The 22,713-nt window shown below is 33.7% G+C and overlaps 1 protein-coding gene across 2 annotated transcripts in view; it reads left to right on the top strand.

The window, feature by feature from the left end:
- The window catches only part of LOC143223235 (uncharacterized), a 42,672-nt gene that overhangs the window by 14,286 nt on the left and 5,673 nt on the right, over positions 1–22,713 (top strand). For both annotated transcript variants that reach the window (XM_076450900.1, XM_076450901.1), the window contains 11 exons: positions 380–509; positions 1,422–1,603; positions 1,788–1,960; positions 4,303–4,453; positions 5,839–5,924; positions 10,203–10,431; positions 11,273–11,554; positions 15,984–16,127; positions 17,705–17,869; positions 21,924–22,011; positions 22,605–22,671. In XM_076450900.1, the coding sequence (XP_076307015.1) occupies positions 380–509; positions 1,422–1,603; positions 1,788–1,960; positions 4,303–4,453; positions 5,839–5,924; positions 10,203–10,431; positions 11,273–11,554; positions 15,984–16,127; positions 17,705–17,869; positions 21,924–22,011; positions 22,605–22,671 (1,697 nt within the window). The remainder of the gene's footprint in view (positions 1–379; positions 510–1,421; positions 1,604–1,787; positions 1,961–4,302; positions 4,454–5,838; positions 5,925–10,202; positions 10,432–11,272; positions 11,555–15,983; positions 16,128–17,704; positions 17,870–21,923; positions 22,012–22,604; positions 22,672–22,713) is intronic.

Genomic DNA, 22,713 nt, shown 5'->3' on the forward strand with positions numbered 1-22,713 from the left:
TGATTTAAAAACAACGTACTTATTTAAATGATAGCTATTTTCGTGGAAATAGCGTAAAAGTTCAGTAAAAAGTTGTAATTTATCTGCATATTACCGTTTTTGATTTGTGTCTTTATGATACCTTTTTGTGCACAGTTTTAAACTTTATATACGCACAAGATAAATAATATAGTTCACCAGTGGGATAGCTGTATTTATGATGTTTACAGTGCTAAAATTTAGGTTTTGATACCTTTCCTTGAACACAGCAGATATCCAGATATTTCTTTGCTATAAAAACAAAAAACAAAAAAACTACTACAAAACATATGTACACAAATAATTTAACTTATTTTCTTGTTGGTCGCGTTAATGTAAAAATATCTGAATTATATTTAAGACAAACCGACGCCTGTGAAAGATTTCTGTTGCACAAGTAAAAACCTGGAGTCCATTGAGTGTTGTTGGACGAGCTTAGTTGGGGATATCCGTACTGAACGAAAGCTCTCTTTAACAGAAGTGACACGAAAGTAAGTTTCTTATTTTTTCTCGTTCCTGGAGATATATAGTGTTTCATTCACTCTCTCGAGTTCATGAAAACATTTTGTTTGATGAACTTTAGAAATGTGCCCTTTGCTCTATAGTTCAAATTAGGCTTAAAGTTTTTCATTCCCAGAACTCAACGTACATTTAATATTACAATAGTGTGAGGATTTCTAGTTTAAAAAATAAAATAAAACATCTTTCATATTACATTAGTATATTTTTTTTATCAAAAGACCTTCACAAGTAATAAGAATCAACATTTATATAATTTGTTTTTGTAAATTCCAAAAACCACAACAACAGCAACACGAAGTATTGCGAATTCAGTATTAAATCATGAAACACATCACATACAAAAAAAAAACATTCGTTATTATTACCTGGTTATATACACATGTTCAACATTCTTCGAAGTTATTTCACCGAAAATGAAATATATAAATGTTTAGTTTATTTCTGGTATAATTATGGTTATAATTATAAAATGTGTTTCTTCTCTGATGCTTCTAGTTTGTTTTGTTTGTTTTTTTGGAATTTCGCACAAAGCTGCTCGAGGGCTATCTGTGCTAGCCGTCCCTAATTTAGCAGTGTAAGACTAGAGGGAAGGCAGCTAGTCATCACCACCCACCGCCAACTCTTGGGCTACTCTTTTACCAACGAATAGTGGGATTGACCGTCACATTATACACCTCCATGGCTGGGAGGGTGAGCATGTTTAGCGCGACGCGGGCACGGACCCGCGACCCTCGGATTACGAGTCGCACGCCTTACGCGCTAGGCCATGCCGGGCCCTAATGCTTCTAGAAGTCACACAGTAAATCAATATATAGTACCAATGATATAGAAACGTATGACGAAACCCAATGATTTAATGTATATTCTACTTCCCATTTCAGAAATACACATCAGGTGTTCCCATGTACAGAAAATCTGGGTAAAAACAGGATATGTAAAGATATAACAGCGTTCACTTTCCCTCCATATAACAGACATCTATCTGAACTTATAGTGAGCCTTCACGAGGAGAACAGTCTCGGGAAAATTGACCAGTTTTTTAATGTGGATCACTATAACTTAGGTTTGTGTTTTAAAATCCGTTTAAGTTAATTGTTGTTAAAAGAATGTGATAAGGACATTGGCAGGTGATAATACCTGCTGGTTTGTTTTTCAAGATAACATCTTAATATATGTTGGCTTCTATCATCTTTATATCAAATGAACGTTTACCAGACCTTACCTAAAGTCTCACTTTGTTCATACAGTTTTACTGAACCCTCCAAGCCGTCTAAAGATCGTGGGAAGCACAGCGACAACAATTAAACTAAGGTGGGAAATACCAGAACATTTTCCAACTGACCTTCTCATATTAAATATTAGCATTGTTTATCAACTCCAATATACAAGAACATCAACAATGAACGATAGAATATGGTGGGTAAGTTTTTACGCATGGTCCATTAAATATTGTTCCATTTAATTTATATTAATTTTACATTGATAATAGTGTTTCTATGACTGGCGATTGGTTTCTACTTGCAGTTGTAAGTGGCACACGGTGTATGTGTGAACTCAATAGAACTGATAATTCTCTTTACGAGGTTACACAAGTAACTACGATTTCTTTTTATATTTGATACAACACTTAGACTTCCTACTTTACCCGTGGATGAAAATTTTGTAATGAAAGAAGAAAAACAGAAATTTGGATAAACCATTCCGCATGAAACACATAAATAATATAAATAGCTTAGTAAATACACTTTTTTAATATTACTTTGTTTCTTAGACATTTAAATAATCGTATTTTAGGAATGTCCGGATGCTGCGCTGATGTTAATAGGATTTTACTATTAAATATCCCAATATGCTGTGCAAAAGATTGGGTTATTGAATAATTATCTATTATTAGTGAAAATTTATCTTCCAAATGCTTACTATATGTTATAATTAGCCAAAGGTTTCATATCATATTCTGACATCTAGGTCATAAATTGAAAATTGGGTGATTTTTTTTCATTATTTCGATAATTTAGGTACACTTTTCTTTAAACTGTTTCATTACATCAGTTGTAAAGTGTACATTAGAAAACTCTTAAAATACCTAAGATTGAAACAGTTTGTCAGTGAGGTAAATCTAAGTATAGATGTTCGAGTTCGGCACGACATCCAATGGTATTAATAACCAATTTTATTTTTTATTAACCAGTTGGTTTAGCTTTAATGGAAAAATACTGAACCAATAAAGATACGTTATTGAGATATAGATCGTTATTTTATTTACTTTAATATACATGTTTCGTAATAAACTCCAGTTTACCTTAAGCAAATTTAAGAATATTATTTAATTTTTTGTTCTGTATGTGTTTATTAAAAGATATTTAGCGGAGTCCACTAATAATATAAACCAGTGTATAATAATACATCTTATTATTAGCTACAATTTGCCCAAAGTTTAGCAACATGGGCGATTTACTATTCAATTGCAGAGTTCTATCTTTGTGTTATTTGTTTCATAAAATATTACTTTATCTTTCTGCACGCTCACCGGTAAAATCCGACAGGAAAAGTTGACCTTATGATTCATCAATCTACTTCGTTTTATCCAAGAGGTCTTATCAGAATAGTTCCGTAATGGTTTTATGTATTTGATTTTGGTACTCATGGCTTGTTGCCAAGAGGCTTACCACGAAATCTTCCATGTTTGTATTGATAGTAAGACCAAAATTTGCTTAGATTGTCGTTGTTCCACGTCAGAAATGCTATTTTTTGTCCAAAAAAGATAAGGTATTAATAACTGTCGAATTTCGCTACTTTTCTTATTACTGTGAGAACAGAAATGTGAAAAAATAAACAAACCCTACCTTTCATGAAAAATAATCATGTGAAAACGAAAATTATCCAAAATTCCATACATACTATTATTTTAAAAGTTTGCCACTCATTTACGGGAGTGTTAAAAATTATGATATTAGTTATATAATTACTGTATGAAGAAAGAGAATAAGTTGGTCCAAGTATCTGAATAACGTTTTCTTTCTAAGCATAAATAAATCATCACTAAGCTTAATAAGGTTGACGTGGGAAAGATTTATGAAGATAATTACCTAACTTCTAAAGCAAATGTAACATAAGAATGATTAATGAATTGATGTTGTAGTAAAGGTTGTTACTGGTATTTTCTGCCTGAACGGCACCTTATGAAACTCCCTAAATTTTGAACCATAGCTATCCATAATTTGCAATTGCTAACCAGAACAATAGCAACAAGCCAACAGCACCTGACACCTACGCTGCTACCCTTAAGCAAATGGCGTGATTGATTGTCACAGTTACAATACCCTCACATCTGAAACTGTGAAGAGTGTTCAGCAGTGTGTCGCTACTGCTACCTCGAACGTTCAAACCCAAAGTGGAGCGTTCTAAAAATTAAGTCACTTTTGACATGTAGTAAAGAAATACTAAAGTAACTTATAAAGTGTTTATCATATTTTAAAGTTAGTGATTAGTGTAAAACTCCTTTTAAAAAAAAAGTTATGTAGCATATGTTTTTAACTTACGCGGCTTTATGCCTAAAAGAACAACGAACAACAACAGAAGTTACAGTTAATAATTATATCTTCAGTGAGTCGTATAATGACATAACTTGCCTTTTTATTTGAGTGCTAAGTGATTTCAGGACATCAGTTCAATAGTGATATATCATGAGGAAAATATTATCTATTAAACCTGTGGAGCAAATGTTTGACGTGTGTCTTATTATGATATATCTATTTCCAGACAAAAGATATTCAATATAGTAACACAATCTATGAACTAATCGATCTGATCCCATACACCAAATACCACATCCGCCTGCGGTGTAAAATTTCAACCACCAATCTGTGGAGTGATTTTGTGGAGCTGCAAGAAAGTCAAACTAAGCCTGACGGTCAGTATAATTATGGCAATAAATGCTGTCAGTACTCAGTAACGGTTTGCTTGTTGTTTAACCGATGTGGCCCGGCATGTCCAGGTGGTTATTGTGCTCGACTCGCTATCTGAGGGTCGCTAGTTTGAATCCTCGTTCCATCAAACATGCTCGTCCTTTAAGCCGCGGGGGCGTTATGATATCACGGTCACCATACTATTCGTTGGTAAAAGAGTATCCCAAGAGTTGTTGGTGGGTGGTGATGATTAACTACCTTCTCTCTAGTCTTACACTGCTAAGTTAGAGACTCAGATAGTCCTCATGTAGCTTGCGCGAAATCCAAAAACAAACAAATCTACCAGATGCAGGTATCGAAACCCGATATTTAGCGTAACAGACTCTCAGTCTTACTGCTGAGCCACCATTGGGTGCTTCAGTAACGAAGTGCCATGAATTAACCAAAAGTGCGTACAGTATTATGGGAAATTTAGTTGTGTTTTACTTAGTAAGTGAATCTCTACGGATGGTCGGTAATCGATTAATTTGTTTGGTTTGTTTTCAATTTCGCGAAAAACTACACGAGAGCTATCTGCGCTAGCCGTCCTCAATTTAGCAGTGAAAGACTAGAGGGAAGGCAGCTAGTCATCACCACACACCGCCAAGTCTTGGGCTACTCTTTTACCAACGAATATGGGGATTGTACAATAATTATTGTTTAAATAAGGTAATGTCTACAGACCGTCAGGAGTATTTTCATATTGGAGTGTCCCAGTATTAATAGTAGTGTTTAAGTAAGGCTTTCCTATAAAGAGAATAATAATTCCTGTAGACATTTATCAGGATGCCTCTACTAAAATACTATTATTTTAGTAATGGAATGCTTAAAAATGTTCGATAATAGAGCAGTAGTGTTTAAGTAATGAGGTTCCCAGACGGTTATTTGAGTTTTAATAATGAAATAGCCTCTAGATGGTTGATGATTTAGTAATGGGATGCCGAAGCGTTTTATACTAGATTGTCCTCGGAATCTGACGTCTCTTATAGATCTAACTTAACTAAGTTTAACAAAATGAAAGTTTTAAGTTAACTAAAGTGAAAGTCAATAAATTATTAAAGCAATTCAACTTAAAGTTTTAACGCGGCTAAAACCGTAAGTCAGGAAAGCATAAACGCAACTGAATATCAGTAGTGTTTTAATGTAACCGAACCTAAAAGTCTGTAAAATTATGCTGTAACTGAACCTGAAAACCATTTAAGCTTAAACGTAGTTAAACTTGAAAAAGAATGAAAATACAATGTAACTAAACTCAAAAGCCAAGAAAACTTAGCATAACAAAATCTAATTTAGTTTCTAATGTATTATATTTATGTTTTAAAATTATAATTTTGTTTCCTAACTTGTACAGTTCCTTACCTTTCACCAAACATGAGCAACGGAGCATTTGAGGAAACCGTTTCTAAAGACAAAAGAAACATTACTCTATACTGGCAAGTGAGTGCACTCTTTGTAATAAATACACTGTATTCAGTAACGCAATTAATACGTAAGCTTGAAAAGCAGAATATTCTAAACTGAGTTTTGTAATGTAATGGTGTAATGTTTATATATTGTTCTTTCTTTCAAATTATCTGATGAAATTGGCTTTGGTTTCAGTAATTCATTAGGTGTTTCAAAATTAAAACAAAAGAGACTTTATTCTTGTACGAACTTCCAGCGCTTGTTCAATTTTCCTGAATATCGATTTTTTTCGCAGTATTTTTAAGTTAGAAGCTGCTTGTAAAACAGATCCTGTGAATTCTCTTAGTAGTGTAAACGTGCTAAGTTACTTTACATTTTATGGTAAGATATTACTAAATAACCACCAAAATTGGCATATGAACAATACAACCGGAATGTAACATATAAGATACCTATAAAGAATAAAAGTATATACTTAAATATCACAAAGTACTAGTACCTAACAAAGGAAGTAAGAGCATTATTACAAGTTAAAGTTGTTGTTGTTTTGAATTAAGTACAAAGCTACACAATGGGCTATCTGTGCTCTGCCCACCACGGGTATCGAAACCTGGATTTAAGTCCGCAGACATACCGCTGAGCCACTGGGGGGCTCACAAGTTAAAGTAACAATGATGTAAACACAGATAGCAATCATTGTTTCATTGTAACATTTAGAACAAATTATAATATATTTATCATAAGCTTCAGAAACTGAAATTAGAACTACAATTTACAAGTAAAATAGCTTTTGAATTTTAAACATTTTGAGAGTTTGATATGCTCAAACGTATATATCACGTGCTTTATGACGCACTAAATTACTCGATTTGATTGGAGTGTGCTTAAATCTCCACAAATCTTAGAGGCGAGGTCACTATGATGACTAAAAATTTCATACTGACGTTTAATGCTTTCTTTCACTTTATTCGCTCTAAATAGAACTGGAATCTAGAACAGTTCTGGACTATTAGAAGTCCTGAACTATTTTCGCGTTTTTTGATTCTCAAATCGAACTTTTTTTCCAGGATTTTAATGGTGGATTCAGGACTTCTACATGTCTTTTTCAGAAACGAAGCGCTGCGGTTGCATACATTACTAATTACGCGCCATTTTATGTTTTTTATTTCGCTTAACTCAATCAGTGTTCGTGTTTAGTTAGAATCAGACAGGATTAAAGGGAGTTAATTCAGAAAATACTATCAAGTGGTTGTCGGTATTATGTAATCGTTAGCATACACTTGTTGATGTAAAAGCAAATAAATATACACTGTTGCCTCGATCATCTGTGCTCGGCTGGAGAAAGCAAAAAAAAAAAAAAATCGCAGATAACAGAAACAGTGGATAACCTAGGCATTAGTTTATTCCACTATTTAATACATTGTTTGATCTAAATAAAAAAGTCTATTTAGGTTTCTTGTTTTAAATTACAATATTTTAGTGTCGTTTATTCACATTATCATAAACAGTTGTGAAACTCGTCAGAAATTGAATTGTGAAAGCCAAGTATCAGTCGGTCACGCTCGATTTCTCCGAAATGCGTGACTTACACGAGTCCAATTCCACTTTTTCTCCTATAATACTTCGTCTTTTGATTGCTAGTTCCCGTGTAAATTGAATTTAATCGCTAACGTAGACGTACATAGCCCCTAAATTTCGGCACCTTTTCTATTATAGACACGGAGGAACATTCGCACCCTATCAACGCCTGTGAAAAATAAGTCAGATATTAGTGGAAATCCATGGTTAGAAATTATTAAGTAAAAGGTTTGGTTAAAAGACGGAAGATACCAGTTATCTGAAAAGAACAAACCATAACTGAATGATACCCAACTCAACTTGAACATGAATCAGTGGTTAAAGTAAGCCCATCGTTCAGCATTGTGCAGGGATCGACAACTGAAATCTTTGAGAAATTTTAATGAGTGTTTTGTATGCTATACTTTGGTCATTAATCAATTAAAGTTAACCAAGCTACATATATTTCGTATTCCTGTCTTAACAGCTGAAAATAAAATTGGCAAGACTAGTCTCTTGCTCTCTCTAGTATGGGTATTAGGATAGTGATGTTAATCTATCCAGAGGGAGCAAGTTTCGTTAACCTCTTCCTCCTTTCTTTATATTTGATTTTGCAACTGTTAGATACATTTATATATGGTACACGAGGGCTAGAGTAACCCGCACTTACTTAGGCTCGTTTCAGGACAATGTCTATGCACGATCTATACATACACTTGGTGCATATAAAATATTTCTCTTATAGTTTCATAAATTATTTGCACTTTCATCAGTTAGGTATTAATTATAAAACGTTTACATAAAAAACCTTTCAATGTTCAGTAATTAATCCCTAATATAATGTGGAGTCTAGTTTATAGGTGGCCTTTTATTTATTTATTTTTATTTAGAAAATGTATATTTACTGGGAAAAGGAACTTAGATCTATCATCATCATGTAAACAGTACCTGTCAAGTTCGCATACTAGTTCATTTTTTCTCTAATTTTTGTCAAAATAGTTTATTGCACTATACAGGATTCTCAAGACTAGGCTTAAACTGGTTGATTTACGATTTGAAAGCACGCCAGATCCTGCACGCGAAAACCCGGATATTATTCAACTTTTGCAACCAAGATTAACTTCTGAGCGAAAATTTCTCCAAAACATATAAATTATTGTCTCGAATTATAATGACACAATTATTATGAGAAAATTTGGGGAAAAAAACCCGCGTATAATTGAGACACTGGGGTAGACTCCATTTCCTAGTACAAAGTTAGATTAGGCCCATCTGGATCCTGATTTTTAACGCTGGTTCCTAGATCTGAAAATTTTTGTCGAGGCCTGACTTAAATGATTAACAACTCACATTTATTAAACCAGGGGAAAAAAATTTAAAAGAGGAAAATATAAAATAATTTAATTTTTTTTTACATATGTATTTGGCATTATGAGTTTAAAAGCAATGATTTCATGCGTTTGCTTGATGCAGTGTGAAGTACTTGACTAAATTAATAACAAAGGCTACTTTAAGTTAGATATATTAATTCAGCTTCACAGAGTAAGCATATGATGGAATAGTCAGGAAAGATACCATTACTTATTATCTTTCCTATGTAATTTATGAAAATTTCTTGATAAACTAGACGGATTTTAATACAAAGATTAAATACACGAACGGTCTTGCACCTGGATATCGTTAGAACAGTTTGCTAGATAAATAAAACAATCATTTTAAGCGCTGAATGTTGTGATATTACATATTTAATTCATTGTTTTAGGAATGAAAAAAAATGATTCCACGTATCTAAAGTTTGTTATTAGTTTGAATGAAACATATTTGTTAAAAGTTAGTTAGCATTGGCAAGCTGGAGAAACATGATATATTAGTTTGTGTATTTTTGTGACATTACAGCACAATAAAACTGGAAATAAATTAGTTGACTTTTTTCTATATTCAAATATACTTTATGTGTTGCATTATGCTGCCAACGAAGCCTTTCATTCACTAGCATTGCTTATCATGTGGCTTAATTATAGCATGAGGTCTTAGATGAACCAATATTTGAGACTTGCTGTGGTGTCATGCAGAACAGGGCTACGTCTACGGACTTACAATGCTAAAATTCGAGTTTCAGTTCTCTGAAACGGAAAAAGCAGATATCTCGATGTGGTTTTGATCTGAAACAATCAAATCATTAAATAGTATTTAGAATTAAGTTACGTCACAACTAACAAGTTGTCACTGTTTCTAATATCATTTTAGTGTGGTTAATGATTCAGCACAGATCATAGTGTCGTAAAATGATATTTAATTGAAAATATATAGTTATAGAATAACGCCTGGCCTGGCATGGCCAAGCGCGTAAGGCGTGCGACTCGTAATCCGAGGGTCGCGGGTTCGCGCCCGCGTCGCGCTAAACATGCTCGCCCTCCCAGCCGTGGGGGTGTATAATGTGACGGTCAATCCCACTATTCGTTGGTAAAAGAGTAGCCCAAGAGTTGGCGGTGGGTGGTGATGACTAGCTGCCTTCCCTCTAGTCTTACACTGCTAAATTAGGGACGGCTAGCACAGATAGCCCTCAAGTAGCTTTGTGCGAAATTCCAAAACAAACAAAAGAATAACGCCCCTCTTTCAATTCGAATATATGCAAATGGATAATAAAGAGGATTACGTAGAAATAAATTGCCTTAAAATATAATGTCGCTGTGAATGGTAATTGTTATTATACGACATTTATTTCTCGGGTCTTTTCTGCAAATGTGATTTCAGCGGTTGTTACCTATACATTACAATGGACCCCATTTTCATTACGATGTGACTTGTCAGCCTAAGAACCTTATGACCAATAGTTTGGTGAAGAAAGTCAATACAATTAGTGGATCTGCAAATTTTACAGACTTGGAAACAAGAATTTCATATTCTTTCATCGTGAAGTCCGCAAACAGAGAAGGAACTTCTGAAGCACAAACAGAAGTTGTCATCGAGGATAAGGTCAAAGGTAATTGGAAAACTTGACTACAAAATGGTGACGGTAAAATAAATCTTTATACAAGAAGCCTATCTAAATGACAGGATCCATGTTATGTTGTGTGCTAAAAAACTAACGTTTCCAACCTTATTTTGTCTTATGTGTGAGGGTAGATGTTTTGCCTCTTTGTAAGAAACATGCATACAACTATATGTATAGCTGTTAATTTTTACTTTGTTCATAGAATTAATAATTTTTCTGAACTTCAATTTTACAGTTGACGGATGTATTGACCACATTTTAGGCTTAATTATACACAACTTGTTTATTAAATCATCAAGCTATGAAACACTAGAAATTCTAGGAGGTAATATAGGCTAAATTTGGGAGCAGTTACCGTTTTTAGTGATGATATATTCGCCACAAAAAATAAACAACTCATGGTCATGAAACGTTAATCTAGAAATTAAATAAAAGAGTAGTAAAAAACCCACGAAAATATTGCTCAGATTTGTTCTCTATATCCCGTCTTTTGGTACTTTGTCTGAGTAGATGCACATAATTACAATATAATATCTAAATGTATCTGATAGTTTTATTCGAAAAGTATTTACTGTTGTTTTTTGTTGCTGATTTTCATTTAAAGCGTCCTCTTACAAATCCTAGCAAGTTTCTTCTAAACTGAACTTCTCTCGATTACATCTACTCAAGTTAATATTGCGTATTACTCTTTGACTTGCCACATGTACTTTTGCCAGTAATATAATATTTGTGCCCTCCAGCCTTTTAAAAAACAAGATACTTTCAGAAAAGTCTACTTTCTCGAATTTAATGTATTAAAATAACTTGTCAATTTATGACTGTTTTTCAGCGGCACCTGTCCCAGAAGACGTGGTAGCTTTGTTTGTAGATAAAGGACATTTTCAGATATTCTGGGTGTATCCTGAGAAAATCCAGCAGAATTTGATCGGTTTTACCGTGTTTTGTTACAATCTGTCGGAACTACTTGTTTGGGAAACTGCAGAAAGAGGCTCTAGAAATAAACACATTTTCGTGCCCGAACACTTCAAATGCAGATTTGGGGTGACTTCTAACTCACCCCTCTTCAGTTCTCCAATGATAACATCTTCATGTCCAGTCATGTCCGCTACAGGTACATTTCGTTTTCATAATCCTGTCATTCTTACAATTAATAACATGGAATGTTGTTGTTGTTTGTAATTAAGCGCAAAGCTATACAATGGGCTATCTGTGTTTTGCCCATCACTGATATCGAAACCCAGATTTTAGCGTTGTAAGTCCGTAAACATAACGCTGTGCCACTGAGAGGCAATAAAGAGAGTTCAAAATTTCATTAACGCCAATAGAACAGTGGTGCACAAAGTACGGCCCGTGACAAGTCGCTGAGTGGCCCGCGATGTCCAACGGGAAAGTCAAACATAGAGAGTTCGCGCCTGCGCTATAGAAGAATATGCATTAGATTAAATACTGGATGGTTCCATATTTGTGTCGAGCAATAAAGAAAATTTAATAAGCAAATATCGTTAATGCATAGGCATTTGATCATTAGCGCAATGACGTAATATTTACGTAATTACGAAATCTCACGCGTTCCAATTGTTCTTCGAGATTTCCTTACGACCCCTATTTTGATATTATTTCGTAAAAAAAATAGCAGCTTATCGTAAAAAAAAAGTTGACGACAAAAACCGGCAGTTTCATGATGATTGGACTGCGCAATACTGTTTTGTTCAACAACAGAAGAACGTGATTTGTCCGCTGTGTCATTCGACAGTAGCAGTGGCGAAGGTATCCAATGTAAAGCGTCATTATGAGTCGAAGCATAAAGATTTCTACAACATTGTCAGTGATGAACGAACAGCTCGAATTGAATTTCTGCGGCGGCCGCTGAATCAGCAGCAGAACGTTTTCTCAAAGCAGTCAGCAGATTTAGGTGTAGCATGTGACGTCAGTTACAATATTTTGTTGATGATAGCGAAATCTGGCCGACCGTTCACTGATGGTGATTTTGTCAAGCAATGTATGATTACTGCATCGGAAAAGTTGTGTCCGGAAGCAGTTCTCAAGCTACAGACGGTGGCTTTGAATCGTATGACAGTTCAACAAAGAATTTCACACCTCTCAACAGACGTGACAAGGCAGCTTACAAATAAAGCAGCCAACTTTGTCTACCTCTCTTTGGCAGCAGACGAGTCGACTGACATCAGTTCAACAGCACAGCTACTAGTTTTAGTTCGTGGTGTGTCGTCATCGTTTAATATCACAGAGGAACTAATCGGCATGGGTTCTATGAAGAGTCAGACAACTGGGTCTGCTCTATTCGAGGAGACAGTACGACTGTGTAGAAGTGTTTCGTTGGATTTCATGAAACTGGTGTGACAACTGATGGAGCACTAGCCATGATCGGGCTGGTAGCACTGTTGATGAAGCATCAAAGAAAGCAGAACAGACAGTTGGTGAAGTTGCACTGTATTATTCACCAACAGAACCTGTGCAGTAAAGAATTTGGCTTTCAGGTACTGATGGCATTAGTGACGAAAACCATTAATTTCATCAAATCACGAGGGCTCAATCACCGTCAGTTTCGAAGTCTTGAAGAAATTGATTCAGACTATGGTGACCTTGTGTATCACTGTGAAGTACGCTGGCTGAGTCGAGGGAAGATGCTCAGAAGATTCTGAGAGTTGATTGATGAGGCAATAGAATTTCTCAGAAGCAAGAACAAAGACACAGAAGTGATTTCCATGACTGATCCAGCATGGCAAGCTGATTTGACCTTTCTGGTCGACATGACACAACACTTGAATGATCTGAATTTGAAGTTGCAAGGCAAAAATCAGCTTGTATGTCAGCTTGCAAATCACGTCTCAACTTTCAGAACAAAATTGCAGTTGTTCCGACAGCAAGCAGCACCAGGCAACTTCGTGCACTTTCCCACTTTTCAGTCTACAGAAGAATCAGGACATTGACACACAAGTTTATGTTGGGAAGCAAGATACCTTGATTCAATCCTTCAACTCACGGTTTCGTGACTTTGACCAATGCAGATCGTTGATGAATTCTTTTGCTGATCCGTTCAGTGTGTCAATGGATGACTTGTCAGCAGAATATCAGTTCGAACTTACTGATCTCCAGGCATCCATCGTGCTATTTACCGAGAAAACAGTTTGCTTGACATCTACAAAACGTTGCCTGATACATTTGCTAATCTGAAAAAGAACGCACTTGTCCACACCAGCATGTTTGGCAGCACGTACTGCTGCGAACAGGCTTTCTCGCATATGAAACTGAACAAAAACAACACTCGCAATCAGCTGACTGATGATCATCTGGAAGCAGTCTTGCGTCTTGCAATGTCAAACATCAAGCCGGACATTTCTAAGCTCGTAGATGACATGCAGCACCATCCATTGCACTGACTTTGTGACAGTTGACGTATCATAACATTTCTTAGAATAATGTGCAAACTCTTTGATGTAATTGTTATTTGTGTGTTCTTAAATGTGATGTCCATCTTGAGTGAAACAACTGTGGGACGATTTTAATCTTCACTTTTTTATGGCCCCCAACAGTTACGAGAAGTCTGTTTGTGGCCCCTGACTCAAAAAGTTCGTGCACCACTGCCATAGAAGTAGTACAAAAAATAATTTGAGCGTATGAACATACCATTGTAGCTTACAAGTACTGACGTAGGTCATTATCTTTCATTAATTTTACATTATCTTCTTATGTGATGAAATCCAAAGCTAATCCTTATAAATAAACATACAAGCTAGAAACAAGACTGAAGCTTGCGAACTAGTTAGATTACTGCCTATGGTAATAAGGTTTACGGATCGTAATAAAATCCTTAACTCTTTTTCTTTAGTTTGTTTGTTTTTCTTAATTCCGTGCAAAGCTACACGAGGACCATCTGCGCTAGCCGTCCCTAATTTAGCAGTGTAATACTAGAGGGAAGGCAGCTAGTCATCACCACCCACCGCCAACTCTTGGGCTACTCTTTTGCCAACGAATAGTGGGAGTGACCATAACTTTATAATGCCCCCACAACTGAAAGGGTGAGCATGTTTGGTGTGACGGGGATTCGAACCCGCGACCCTCTTGTTACGAGTCGACTCCCTCAACCACCTGGCCATGCCGGGCCGTCTTTTCTCTGGAGACGAGGATGAGTGAAGACTTGCTATTAACAATAAACTAAAGGGAAGCCGTTCTATAACTTATGTTTTCATTTAGTTAATGTCTTCATTACACTCAGTGTACACAAAATATATTGTAAGTGACGAATTAAATGGTATTTTAACATGTTTAAAGAAATGTGATTTAATTCATTGGAGTTTCATATTCTAATAAAGTTATCGAGAAAAAATTAGGCTTTATCTTTGTGTAAACTTTACCCTTGTCATTATTAATGTTTTGAAATACAGTGTAAATAATTCGCTTTATATCCAGGTTGATCTACAAATTTTTAGAAGCTTAACCAAAAATTCGTTTATTACAGATTCTACATAATTAGTTTTGTTATAACCAAAATTGGGCAACTGAATGTTTAAAAACTCAACAAACGTAGGATTTATAAGATCAAAGTATTACTAAAATACATTCTGTGCCTCGGATTTTAACAGCCAAAGTGAACTTGATATATATGTACTTAAAAAAAATAGAGAAGCTTTAATTTGCAATCTGATCTTTACACTCTTCGTAAATGTGGATTAATTTAGTCAGATACGTAATTTTGAACTTTTGACTATAAAGAAAGCATATAGTCAGCAACTCGCCGCCAATCGACATTTGTTCTGGCTACTTTATCTGAGTTCCGTAACAGAATTTTTCTTGTTATTATGTGTCTCTCGCTGGTACAGTGGTAAGTTTACGTATTTACAACGCTGAAATCAGAGGTTCGATTCTCCTCGGTGGACTCGGCAGATAGCCCCATGTGGCTTTGCTATAAGAAAATACACACAAATACACACTTCTTACTATGTACAAAATTATAGAACGCCCATCACGAGTATCGAAACCCGAATCTTAGCAATGAAAGCTCTCATCCTTATCGCTAAGTAATCGATGTGCATAGATAACAAAATAGAGTGGTATTTTAAAAGGCGTTCAAGATTTAAAGTCGAAATATATAAGTTTAGCATTCTATATAAATTAATGTTAATAAAGATTGCGCTTGCAAAAATTTTGAAGGTTTAATTAAGACAAAAGACCAGTCGTTAAATAAATTTTACTCTACAGTTTAAGATTTTTCGTAAGTAGGTATTATTTAGCCATAATCACAGCGATAGATTACGTTATTATTATTGTTATTGATTTTAATGGCTCAGCTAGTTTCAAAACAAATATTATCCCTGAAAAACTCAAATTCAGGAAAAGAAACCATTGTATTTTAAAAACAATTTACACATAAAGACTAGGATTGTTTTGATATAGGATAAAAAATTTAACGTTACCTTCCTGAAGTACATCTTTAATAAACATTGGACATATACAAAGCTGTTGAATAATTCAACCTCATAACCTGCATAAAGAAATTATGTTTACTTAGATTTCAATTTCAGATTTACTAAAACTAAACACAGATCAAAGGAATTCAGACACGATGGTCGTGGAATGGACAATGCGGTGTCTGTCCTGGGAACATTTTATAGAGAGATATGAGGTGGTCTACTGTGGAGTAAATGGACCTGGTCAGCCATGTAATGGTCAGTAGGAAGGAAAATTATCTCAGTTCCATTAATATGTAATTTCTAATGAGCTTTAAAGATAATCAAATTGTAACTATGATTTTCATTTTCTAACCGCCTTCTACAAATTATAGACGTGTTGATAACGAAAGTAAGATAGTTTAATGTTAAGTGTTTTGAGATGATGTTTGAAGTTTTCTTTTACACAATAAAATCACTTAACACATTACAATAACAAAAAAAAATTGAAACATAAATCTAGTAAGCCACATTTAGTCAAAGATAACAATAGTACGTATTAACATCCCGATGTTGAACACGGATAGTTAATGAAGCATTATTATAAACCAAAATGTCTAGTATTTACAATAGCAGTTGCTTATGGGTGCAGCTGTTTTATTTTTATCTTTCCACATGCTTCTTAGTTTGTCTATTACATATTTTAAATATGAGATGTATTTTAAAAAAAGCGTTTGAGTCCATCTTTATCAGTCATAGCTCAAGAGAACTTTTCTTTAACAGTAGCAGAGTTGCAAACTAGGCCGATTTATGAGACCCAAAACTTAGTCTGAAATGTTACTTATACCTGGAGTATAAAGTCTTTAAGTTAGACTGATGAAAATTTTAAGGTAGACAGGACCATGGTTTGAAACATTCTTTTTAAAAGTATCTTATTTGAATTCCGCAAAGGACGAATGAAAAGAAACGTGGAAGTATAGTATGTTATGTAATGTATTTTTTATAACAAATATTAAGCATAATTGTATATAATGTTTTAAAATCACCATTAATTTACATATTGTAAACTGCTGTACCTCAGGTTTCTTCTCCAACTGAAAGTAAGTTCTAAATTTAAATTTCCAAGTGACTGACTTTGATGGCCTAATATTTCATTCTTGAATTACATAGCAATATTACAGTTTTTATAAGTTTTGTTTTATCATACAAGGCATAAAGTTTAAGTAAAATGAATTTTGAGTAAGACAAACAAGGTGTGATACAACAATAACCATAATGAGTCTCATCTTGGGTTTCTTAGCTGCGAGTCATGTTTATGAAATATCTCTTCTAACATTCGTTAGACCACTTGAACGAAGTTGATAATAACAAACTAAAGTAATCTTTTTTTTAAATTACTTAAATAATTTTAAGGAAATATCAATAAAAAATAACTTTAACATTATATAGACAGCAAGCTATATTCTAACATTTTAAAAACTTTTGTAAATCCGAAAGCAGGAGGTATTTTCAAACTTCCTAAAATATTCAACAGAATTGTTAATCAAGATTCTTAACCGCTTAAAGGAGTGCGTTGATCAGAAATCAGTTTCAACATTTTAAATAAACTTAAGAGAACTTTAGAACAAAAAAAAACATTCAGCATGTTTGAATAGATTTGAAATCCTAATGTAACAACAAAATATAGTCCCATGACGCTTCTATAAAAAAATAATATATTGATTTTAATTGTTAAAAGCTTGAAGTTTTGTTTATTTTTATAAAATAATCATTAATCTTCCATTCATTGACAGATAAATAGGCTTTTATTTGAGTCTTTTGAGATGCTTTACTTTCAAGATGTTTATATTTTATAGATACATTGGAGGTAGTTGTTGCTGAACCGACTAACAATTTCATCTTAGTAGGAGGATTGAAGGAAAACCAGTTTTACAGAATTTCTGTTCGTGCTGTTAGTAAGATGGGACACAAGTTTTATAGTGAACCTTTGTTTGCAACGACTGTTTCGTTTGGACGAAAAGGTAGTCGATTTTTTAGTTATTAAAAAGGAACTATATATAACCGTACAAGAAGGTTATAACCCGATATCCATTTCACTAGTTTCTGGAAGTGGTACTAAAGTCTCTAACAGTACAACTATCAATTTTATTTGACTGTAACTGACGGAAACTGTTTAAATTTAGTCAAAACGGTTTAAACAGTTTCCGTCAGTTACAGTCAAATAAAATTGATAGTTGTACTGTTAGAGACTCTAGTACCACTTCCAGAAACTAATAACTTGAACATAAACGTTGTCTCAAAATTATAAAAAAAACTTCTTCATAAACAGTATTTGCAGTTTTTTTTTCCAGCTAATAAAGAGTTCTTTATTCACTACTAATAGTTAAAGCATTTTAAGTTATAGATCTAAACCAAACAAACTACTTACATTCATCCACTATATGAGGCTTACTTAATTTACTTTGTTCTTCCAAGCAGCATCTTGTAGACCAAAATATTTTGTTGTAGCGAATCGAAGAACAAATCAGACTATTTTGTCAAATAGTCTGATTAAATAAAGAGTTTGAAGTAATCTCACCCTTCAATGCCCTACATCTCAATGACCATGAGAAAAGCATGGTTGATGAAAAAGAAGAAAAAATAAAACTTTCATACTTTGACCTTGAATCTCTTTAGAATATTCAACATTGTCTAAAGCTTTAACCTTCCGTCATTACAAATGTACTGGAAACTGTAGCGCTAATACATCTTCAAGTATAGCTGGAACCTTTACTGCAGTTGTATTCTTTACTTGAGAAACGTTTATTTGGCTATGGTCATAGACCCGTATCTTCAGAAGTACACATAACTAGTTGTCAGCAGTTGGGTCAAAGAAACATGATGGTCGAGCATGAGATAAGTAGGTTGTTACATCTTGGTTCTCACCAAAAAATATGAAATTACGTATGAGACACATCCACTTTGTTGTAATTTTAATATGATCTGATGCGCAATAACTCGTGGTAACATTGTTTAGTCACTGTGTATGCCACCGACTCCTGGATGTTTGTTTCTGAAAGAATAATAATCCTCCCACTTTAGAGTGAATTCATTGATAAATCTATCTCACGCAGTTAACCGTGAGAAATGAAACAGTTGCGACTCTGGGACCCATGGATTTACACTGAACCAGATTACACAGCTGAATACACATATGTATATATGCTAAATAAGAGTAAAATTGACTTCATTTGTCCATAAAGTCTACAATGGCCACTTTCCACTAACTGCCACAAATACTATAAATACCATGGTGTTGGGAAATATATAGAAGGTAATATGTAACGAATTCCAGAAGCTGACTGTGGTAAATTAATGGGATTGTTTCACGAATACTGCTTGAACGGATGTAGTAAGGGTTTTATTGATGCGTAGCAGCAGTGCCCCTGATGTTTGTGGATACTTTCACTTTTGACGATTGCTTATTTCTCCTGTCTCTCGAACAACAACAACAGTTCAAAATCGATTTTCTATATCTTCAGTGATTAGCCAATTATATAGCTTTGTGTTTAAAAACAAGTAAATATTCATTTGGTTTAGGTGTATAGTTCTTTATTCACTACTAATAGTTAAAGCATTTTAAGTTATAGATCTAAACCAAACAAACTACTTACATTCATTCACTATATGAGGCTTACTTAATTTACTTTGTTCTTCCAAGCAGCATCTTGTAGACCAAAATATTTTGTTGTAGCGAATCGAAGAACAAATCAGACTATTTTGTCTTTTCTCTAATAAAAATCGGGTTTATTTGGTAAAGAAAATAACGTTATTTTGTCTTTTCTCTAATAAAAATCGGGTTTATTTGGTGAAGAAAATAACGTTACCAATAAAAAACAGCTGTACATAGTCCGCAACTTGTATTAGTCCTAGAGCGATATCATTGGAGTTCTGCCTTAGTATTACAGTCTTTTACAATGCAACTCCGCCAACACGATTCGCTGAATCAAATTCAACACTATGTTATACTTCTCATTGTTAAAAACGGTTTACCGATTATTCGTCTCATCATAGGCTTATATACTAGACTAATTTCCTTGTAACCATATACGATTTTCTCTAGTTCCGTATCCAAGAACCACTAAAATGTATTTCTCATCATCCCTTATTTTACCTATTTTTTATCTGCTCTCTTAAGCTGTTTCTAATAACTGCAATAGTTTTGTAATCACTGATTAGTTTTTAAAAGTGTTTTCTTCTTTTACGTTTTACTTTCTTTTTATATATAGAGAAATAATAATTACAGAACATCTTCGTTTTTCATCTCGATTGGAGCAAAAACTTTATGACGCGTTTTAATTATTAGGTTTGAATTCTGATCAGAGATAGCTAAATATATAAATAAAAAAATGATTACCAGCCGGGTAATGCATATACATGTAGATACAAGATTCCAGTCACGTTTACAAAGACGAATAAATAAACAAATGCAGCCACAACTCGATGAACTTGATAATGAAAAAATTAATAATAATTAAATATATATTAAGTAAGTCATGTTGCAAAACGTTTGATAAAAAGTTGTTTTCTCAGATAGTATGTTACCACCTAAAATTAATAACTTTTGGGTAAGCGTATGTAACAGGTTTTTTGGCACATCGGTTTCAGAAATGCATCTAAATTAGACCGATGATGTAGAATTTCCAAGTTGTAGATATTCTCGCACTTAATGGCATTGTAAACGAGGAATATAGATCAGCTTGGTGCTTCAAAAGCATCCAGGAAAAGACCTGTAACAAGTCGCACCTTTGCAATGGTAAACAAAACGCGGCATCTTGTAGGAGGTAAAGACTCATAAACAGAGTAGCCAGTTGCAAAATTTGTTCCAGGCAGCAGAATGCAGTACAATGAAAAAGAATCTTTGTCTGGAAAAAAGAGACAAAAGTCACGTGAAAATAAACTGTTACTACTACACATCTATATAACCGTTTCATACCTTAAGTAGCAGGTGAATTAAACAAGTATTCATGATATTTCATACTGTTCAAGACGTCGTACACAGCGACTATCTATTTCTGTGCTTTTATTTTTGAAATGAGTGCTTATAAACTATATATATTATGGAAAGTAAACAGGGAAGAGTGGTGTGCTTCTACCATGACAACCTGGCGAAGGAGCCTTCTATAATGGAAACTACGCTGCAGGATTAAGTACGAGATGTTAGATTTAGCATGACAGGACGTGGCTATGTGAACTTTAATAACATGGTGACGCTCCAGTATTGTTTTAATATAATGTGCTCAATGTCGTATAAGTTCCAATATAAACGATATCTCATCTGTACTGTTGAGATTCGAAACTACTGGTCGTGTAAATATTCTGGCATCATAATTTTTAAAGTATTGTATCTATTTTTAGGGCTTCTAATGCAAGACTAAAACTTCATTTAAAATCAACAGTAAGTAAGGTGCACTGAAACATCCTGAACATGCTGCAGTAATTTTACAGTGTTATGTTTTTTGAGAATGTATTTTGAAACTCAAAATATTTAAGATATTGATCGAACAAATAATAACGTATTTAAAGAAAGCTTTTAAAATTACAAAAAAGAGGGTACTAAAAATATTATAGAAGCATAATGTTATTCTTACTTCTAAATAGGCGAAATTGTTATATATCCAACAAAATTAGGAAAAAGGTTTTGGTACTCCTGTGAAAACTTGTACAAATTGATAAAGATTTGATGAAAAGACAGATTTTGTTCCTGCAGACTGTACAATCAACCTTCACCGTTCTTACTTCAGTAGTGACTTTGTATTAATTCTACCAAAACATTAGAAAATTATCTTTTAATCATATCATAACATTAAATATTACATATTAACCAAATGTAATAACATGATATTGTTTATTTATCCAGATTTTAACGTATTTATAAGATGTTTTAGAATATTTTAAAGAAAAGTCTATAATAAATGGAAACACCATTAAAACTAAGGATAATTCAATCATATTTTGATCTTCTGTGTATTATTTTAAATAATACAAGACTTCACTTCTCCAAATTTAATATTTTTATACATATATTTTTTATAGGAGGAGAAACATCAGCTTTATTCTGGCTTATAGGATTAGTTCTTGGCCTTACGATTCTGCCAGTGACTGCATTTTTAGGTGGTCGTAGGTAAGCAAATCTATGACCTAAAGAGACGTGTTATTACACGTTATTAAATACAAATAGTGATTCCATTTGATAGCATGATACACCCTGGTTCCATAGAATCGTATGAATTTTAACGTCCTTATTCTCCAAGAGATCAGAGCATATTTAGCCTCTTTTCGTTCAGTAATTGAGCATTTTAAAATAAAATGTTAATTTATTTGATGTGTTTTATAGCATTTTACACTTTATATGGTGTAAAACTTTCCGTTTTTAAATTGGCATTGCAGTTCGAAATTGTAATTTTAATTAGGTTTTGGTTTAAACGTTTAAGGTAGGAAATAAGTGATAAAAATATAAATTAGTTAAAAGTGTAATGGACTATAATTCCTAGGTAGTTGAATGTGCTTCTTATAAATATAAGCCCATTGTGTAGTTTTAAGCTTACTTCTAAACAAACAGACAAGTTCATACTTCTTTTAACTTAACTTTTCATTATTGTGGATGTCCTTATAAACTTAATATTTATGAATGTACAGCAAGTATTAATGTAGATATAATATTAATAATTCTAAAGATTTATGATATTTTTTGTTTTTTTGATTAACTAAACACAGGCTTAAACAAAAGATGGATAGAATCCGATGTATCAAAGTTGAGTTGCCAGAAGCACTCGCGCTACCAGTAAGTTTATTGTCATCAGTAATAATAATAATAAAAGTTAAT

The sequence above is a fragment of the Tachypleus tridentatus genome, chromosome 8 (genome assembly GCF_004210375.1).
Source record: "Tachypleus tridentatus isolate NWPU-2018 chromosome 8, ASM421037v1, whole genome shotgun sequence".
Classification (NCBI taxonomy): Eukaryota; Metazoa; Arthropoda; class Merostomata; order Xiphosura; family Limulidae; genus Tachypleus; species Tachypleus tridentatus.